The 7,500-nt window shown below is 49.7% G+C and overlaps 1 protein-coding gene across 1 annotated transcript in view; it reads right to left on the bottom strand.

The window, feature by feature from the left end:
• Positions 1 to 7,500, bottom strand: part of tmtc1 (transmembrane O-mannosyltransferase targeting cadherins 1) — a gene marked incomplete at both ends in the record, with an annotated part of 97,406 nt that overhangs the window by 47,584 nt on the left and 42,322 nt on the right. The window contains 3 exon segments of the mRNA XM_080550770.1: positions 257 to 446; positions 6,798 to 6,901; positions 7,168 to 7,249. Of these exon segments, the coding sequence (XP_080406896.1) occupies positions 257 to 446; positions 6,798 to 6,901; positions 7,168 to 7,249 (376 nt within the window).

Raw genomic sequence — 7,500 nt, forward strand, 5'->3', positions numbered from 1 at the left:
AGTATTATATAAGTGTGAGGCTTCATGAGGAGATGATGTTTGCATCAGTCTGAGAGCTGACTGTGTGTGTGTGTGTGTGCACGCGCGTGTGTGTGTGTGTGTGTGTGTGGGTGTGCGTGCGTGAGTGTGTGTGCGCATGCATGTGTGTGTGTATACATGTGTGCGCACATGTGTGCACTTGTGTGTGCGTGAGTGTGTGTGCACATGTGTGCACGCGTGTGTGCGTGAGTGTTTGTGTGTGTGTGTGTGTGTGTACCTGCAGGGAGGTGAGGCAGCGCAGACACAGGGCTGCCATCCCCAGGGCCACCAGCAGGGCGGCGGCGTTGCGGGGGTCCCAGAGAGACTCCACCAGAGGGATGCTGCCCACCTGCCAGTCGTAGCACAGCACCACTGGGGCCAAGAGCAGCCAGCTGTTAAACGCCAACAGGTAGGAGTAGGTCAGGAACCTGGGGGGAGGGGAGACAGGTGGGGGGAGACAGAGGAGAGAGGCAGAGGGGGGGAGACAGAGGGGTGGGGAGACAGAGGAGAGAGGCAGAGGGGGGGGAGAAGACAGAGGTGGGGGGAGACAGAGGGGTGAGAGACGGGGGGATGAGAGACAGAGGGGTGGGGAGACAGAGGAGAGAGGCAGAGGGGGGGGGGGAGAAAGGTTCATTAAAATAAAAGCTTAACGACCACAGGGTCCCATTAGAGCTGCTGATCACTCACACACACACACACACACACACACACACACACACACACACACACCAGGGTTTCCGTTAGAAAAAATTGGCGCCGGGATTAATGTGAGTTTTCTATTTTCTCTTTCCAGTTTTACCCTTTTTTATCAATAAAACAACGTCATTTCTATAACCAGGTCTCGCTGGTTGGGAAGGCATTTAGTTTAACTGCCTGTCAAATCATACTTAATCGGACTCGGGAGTATGACAATGAGGAGAACATAACTGTTTATTGAGAAACAATTGATAGGCAGGCTGGGATACGTATATAAAGAAATACCACAATGTCTAGATTTATAACATTTTATTGAAAAGTGCAACATTCTCATATTCGTTGCTCCTCTCGTGAATCCGTTATTCCTCCCCGATTTTTTGCACGGTGAGCAGAACATTTTTCCTTCCCCATCTAAACGCAGCCAGGGGAAATTTTCTTTCCATTCAACTCGGAACCCTCGAGACTTTTTGGCTGGAGGAGCCACTACGGCGTCAGCCGCCTCCATCTCTTTAGAGTCAGACTTCTCCTCAGACTCATTGTAGCTTGGTTTCATTAAGTAATTGTTAAGCTTACTTTGTCTTGCCATGTTTACCTCTCGCTCGCTATGGTGCACTTTGAGCTGCAACGTTTGCAGGTTAAAAGCGCTAGCCTATACAAATAAAAGTTATTATTATTATTATGGTGGCCCGCTACGCAGGGTTGCCAGATGGGCCGGGTTATCGCCGAATGGGCTACTGGGTTTAGCGATAATAGACTGGTTAGGCTGTAAATTGTCAATCCCATCTGGCAACCCTGCCGCTAGTCAGGCTATTACCGCTGTTTCGCGGAGTCATCATCATGCCGGCGTCAAATCATATAATAATAAAAGAAATATATAGCCTATATATTCGTCTTTTTTAATATAGAAGGAATCAGAATGTGACAATTAAACTTTAGCGAATTGTATTCAAATTGTGCTTAGAAGGAATTATTTTCACCGGACATTATGACCGAAGAGGTTTAAATTTGTCGGACTTCAACAGATTTTACCGGACAAAGACCGGTAATTACCGGTTAACGGAAACCCAGACACACACACACACACACACACACACACTGCTCACACAGTGTCAACAAACACAACCTGCAGTTCACCTGTACATGGTCCTTACAGCTGGAACACACACACGCTGACCTCTACCGTAGCAGCGCGTGAGCGTGGCCCAGCTGCTGCGGCTCTCACGCTTGCTGCTTCCCTACTGGCTGCTGTGTGTCTGCTGTGTCTCTGACTGCGGAGCTGCTACTGCCAGCCCTGTCTCTGTACAATGAGTTTCGCCTGCAACACTCGAGAGAGAATAGGCGAGAGTCCAACTCTCTAGCTGTGTGGGACACACTCGATACACGCACTGCATGGCTGCTCTAACCCGTTAACATGGGCGCCGAAATGAAATGCACCCTATTCGCTGCTGAGGTTGACGCATGCGGCGTGTTGGAGCCGTTAGGTGGTCAGTTAGACTAGATGTCGCCTGTGTGTGTGTGTGTGAGAGAGAGAGAGAGAGAGAGAGAGAGAGAGAGAGAGACACACACACACACACACACACATATACCCACAGGCGACATCTAGTCTAACTGACCACCTAACGGCTCCAACACGCCGCATGCGAGAAAGAGAGAGAGAGACAGAGAGAGACACACACAGAGTGAGCGTGTGTGTGTGTGTGTGTGTGTGTGTGTGTGTGTCGGTGTGTGTCAGTGTTTGTGTGTGTCGGTATGTGTGTGCGAGAGAGAAAGATAGAGAGCGAAACACACACACACACACACACACAGTGTGGTATTGATTCTATCTGAGACTATTACAAGACCAAGGACACAGTCAGCCAGGTAGAGGTCTGGTTGAGGGAGCAGGAGGGAGGGAGGAAAGAGAAGGAGAGAGGGAGAGGAGGAGAGAGGGAGAGGAGAGAGGGAAGAACAGAAAGAGAGAAGAGAAGGAGGAGAGAAGAGAGGGAGGAGAGAAGAAAGGGAGGAGAGGAGAGAGGGAGGAGAGGAAAGAGAGAAGAGAGGGAGGAGAGGAAAGAGAGAAGAGAGGGAGGAGAGGAGAGAGGGAAGAGAGGAAAGAGGAAAGAGAGAAGAGAGGGAGGAGAGGAGAGAGGGAAGAGAGGAGAGAGGAAAGAGAGAAGAGAGGGAGGAGAGGAAAGAGAGAAGAGAGGGAGGAGAGGAAAGAGAGAAGAGAGGGAGGAGAGGAGAGAGGGAAGAGAGGAGAGAGGAAAGAGAGAAGAGAGGGAGGAGAGGAGAGAGAAAGGAGAGGAGAGAGGAAAGAGAGAAGAGAGGGAGGAGAGGAAAGTGTGGTGAGAGGGGAGAGATGTATGAAAGAAAACAGGGGGGAGCGGCAAGGTATGGAGGGACACTAACTCACGCACACGCACACACACACACACACACACACACACACACACACACACACACACTGCAGAGAGCTGCAGTCTCAGATATATGCACACATCGATTCTCAATAGATTCTCCTTCAGAGGAAAAATGAGGTTTCCCCAGAATAGCTGAACAAAATGTCCTTCGACCAGAGGAGCTGTGGTATGGGGTGGTTTGGGGCGGTTTGGGGTGGTTTGAGGTGGTTTGGGGCGGTTTGAGGTGGTTTGGGGTAGTTTGAGGAGGTTTGTGGTGGTTTGGGGTGAGATGGCGTGGTTTAAGGTGGTTTGGGGTGGTTTGAGGAGGTTTGAGGTGGTTTGGGGTGAGATGGCCATAGTGATCCGCAACGCCCCCACCCTGGACTCCTTCAAATCAGCCCTTAAAACCCATCTGTTTATCAAGGCCTGTGGCCCCTGGTCACTGTTTCTGTTTTGCTTTGTTTGTTTTCTGTTTTGTCTGTCTGACCATCTCCTCTAGAATTGTTAAGCGTCCTTGGGTTTTATGAAAGGCGCTATACAAATCCAAGTTATTATTATTATTATTATTGTTATTATTATTATTATTATTATGCCGTGGTTTGAGGTGGTTTGGGGTGGAATGGGGTGAGATGGCGTGGTTTGAGGTGGTTTGGGGTGAGATGGCGTGGTTTGAGGTGGTTTGGGGTGAGATGGCGTGGTTTGAGGTGGTTTGGGGTGAGATGGCGTACATACAAGCTACAGGAGGTGATTGATTTATCGAAGAACATCCGAGCTCAGCAGGACAGTATTAAGTGTTCTATTGACTGTCTTTGTGTGTGTATGTATGTATGTATGTATGTATGTGTGTGTGTGTGTGTGTGTGTGTGTGTGTGTGTGTGTGTGTGCGTGTGTGTGTGTACACACGTGCTAACCTTGTCTCAGTAACAAGGCCAGGTGTTTAGCATGCAGCATTATGCTCACCAGCTGCTATGATCACACTGAACAAGATCACACACACACACACACACACACACACACACACACACACACACACACAGCTTGGTGGTGTTAGCGCCTCTGACCGTCATGATCACACTCAGAGGACACTCCAACACACCAGACAAGATCACACACACACACACACAAGATCACACACACACACACACACACACACACACACACAGAAACACACACACACACACACACATCCACCCACACACACACGCTCGCATCCACCCACACACACACACACACAAAGAGACACACACACACACACATCCACCCACACACACACACAAAGAGACACACACACACACACACACACACATCCACCCACACACACACTCACACACACACACAAAGAGACACACACACACACACAAAGAGACACACACACACACCCCTGACCTTTATGAGAAACGAGAGAGGAGCAGCAAAAGCTGAATCAACAGAAATCGCTGAAAATAAATATAACCAACACACACACAAGCAATGCACTGTTGCCCAAGCACGCACACACGCACACACACACACACACACACACACACACACACACACACACACACACACACACACACACACAGATACTCTCACACACACACAAACAGATACACACACACACACACACACACACACACAGGGACACAAGCAGGGATCAGTGTCAGGTTAAGGAGTCTCCACAGCCGTGGATTCACATGAAACATGAAGCTGTGACCACAACGCCCTGTTTATACACACACACACAAGCAGAGACACACACACGCACGCACACACACACGCACGCACACACACACACACACACACACACACACACACACAGTAGATTAATGTGGGGATGCCGCTGTGATGAATTATAAATGGCCTGGCAGAGAAACGCTGACATGATGGATAATCACTAGTGCATCACCACAGATGGAGAGGGTGCATAATTGGAGACCACACACACACACACACACACACACACACACACACACACACACACGCACACACACACACACACATCCAGTCCTTCGACAGTGTCAAAGCACAACACACACTTCTCAAGGTGAGTATTAAATACACAAGGCAGAAATTCAATAGAATATGATGGAAAGGCTAGATAGATAGAGAGAGATAGAGAGATAGTCAGAGAGAGAGAGATGGAGAGATAGTCAGAGAGAGAGAGATGGAGAGATAGTCAGAGAGAGAGAGATGGAGAGATAGTCAGATAGAGATAGAGAGCTTTCTAAGGCTGAAACAATCTTCTCTCTCAATGACAAGACAGACCTTGACGATCTGCCAGAGAGAGAGATAGAGAGAGAGAGAGAAGGAGAGAGAGAGAGAGAGAGAGAGAGAGAGAAGGAGAGAGAGAGAGAGAGAAGGAGAGAGAGAGAGAGAGAAGGAGAGAGAGAGAGATAGAGAGAGAGAGAAGGAGAGAGAGAGAGAGAGAGAAGGAGAGGGGGGAGAGAAGGAGAGAGAGAGAGAGAGAGAGAAGGAGAGAGAGAGAGAGGGAGAGAAGGAGAGGGGGGAGAGAAGGAGAGAGAGAGAGAGAGAAAGAGAGAGAGAGAGAAAGAGAGAGAGAGAGAGGGAGAGAAGGAGAGAGAGAGAGAGAGAGAGAAGGAGAGGGAGAGAGAAGGAGAGAGAGAGATGGGGAGAGAGAGAGAAGGAGAGGGGGGAGAGATAGAGTGGGGAGAGAAGGAGAGGGGGGAGAGATGGAGTGGGGAGAGAAGGACTACACTCGATGGAAGCTCCAGGACTTGATTTCCCAGGTGGCCGTGGAAGAGGATGAGCTATTCTTCACACGCACACACACACACACACACACACCCTGGAAAACCAGCAAACCGTAGCTGCTGCAGCCTTGCAGAGAGAGGTTTGTCAGGGGTAGGTTTAGTATTTCATGTAATAATGTAATAATGTAATAATAGACATCTGTGTAGCTGGACAGCGAGGTGCTGTGTGTGTGTGTGTGTGTGTGTGTGTGTGTGTGTGTGTGTGTGTGTGTGTGTGTGTGGGAAGACATTCTGAGATCTTGTCACATTTCTATTCATGCGAATCTGCAATTATTCACCAGGACTAGGAGGATTTTTTTCTAGATCTAGATGTTTTGGTCCTGTGAGGCGAAGAGACCCCAGGACATCATACACACATGAAGCTGACACCGCTAAGGGCTTTAGGTTTACACACACATGAAGCTGACACCGCTAAGGGCTTTAGGTTTACACCGCAAGTGTCGACCTCAGCAGCGCGCCGTGTGCTTCTCATGTCATGTTGACGTGTTAGAGCAGCCATGCAGTGTCTCAAGCATGTCTCACGCGGGCTGCTGCGGCATGCCGGCTAGAGAGTCGGACTCTCGCCTATTTTTTGTCACACGCACGCACACACACACACGCACACACACACACGCGCACACACACACACACACACACACACACACACACACACACCCACAGGCGACATCTAGTCTAACTGACCACCTAACGGCTCCAACACACTGCAAGCGTCAGCCTCAGCAGCGAGTGTGCATTTCATTTCGGCTCCCATGTCACACTCCCATGTGTGTGTGCGCATCCCTGTGTGTGTGTGTGTGTGTGTGTGAGTGTGTATCCCTGTGTGTGTGTGTGTGTGTGTGAGTGTGTGTGTGTGTGAGTGTGAGTGTGAGTGTGTGTGTGTGTGTGTGTGTGAGTGTGAGTGTGTGTGTGTGTGTGTGTGTGTGTGTGTGAGTGTGAGTGTGTGTGAGTGTCTAACCTGGTGAGCAGCTGAGGGGAGAAGGAGGCTGGGTTGTCCTGCTCAGAGAACAGCGGCATGGAGCCTCCCATCAGCCACAGCCGGACGGACATGATGAGCACCACCTAGGGGAGGGAGGAGGAACAGCAGGACCACACCATCAGGAGGGAGGAGGAATGATTGATTGGTAGATGGGTTGATTGATAGATTGATTGATTGATTGATGGGTTGATAGATGGGTTGGGTGATTGATAGATGGGTTGATTGAATGATTGATTGGTTAATAGACTGATTGATTGATTGATTGGTTGGTGGATTTATTGGTTGGTAGATGGGTTGATTGATTGATTTGTTGGTTGATTGATTGATTGACAGATAGATAGGTACTCACGTAGACAGAGAGCGCTGAGGCTCGTTTGAGGAAGGGGCCGGAGATGCTGAGGAGGGCCCTCACCCTGGAGGTGGACAGGTGCCTGGAACACACACAGGGGTCAGAGGTCAGGGTCAGGTGCCTGGAACACACACAGGGGTCAGAGGTCAGGGTCAGGTGCCTGGAACACACACAGGGGTCAGGGTCAGGTGCCTGGAGCACACACAGAGGTGTCAGGTGCCTGGAACACACACAGGGGTCAAGGGTCAGGGTCAGGGGTCAACAACAACAACAACCCTACACCACAAGTGAGGTTCATACATTCATTCATACATACATTCATTCATACATACA

Source organism: Nansenia antarctica (assembly GCF_963989245.1).
Source record: "Nansenia antarctica genome assembly, contig: SUPER_8_unloc_2, whole genome shotgun sequence".
In the NCBI taxonomy this organism is placed as follows: domain Eukaryota; kingdom Metazoa; phylum Chordata; class Actinopteri; order Argentiniformes; family Microstomatidae; genus Nansenia; species Nansenia antarctica.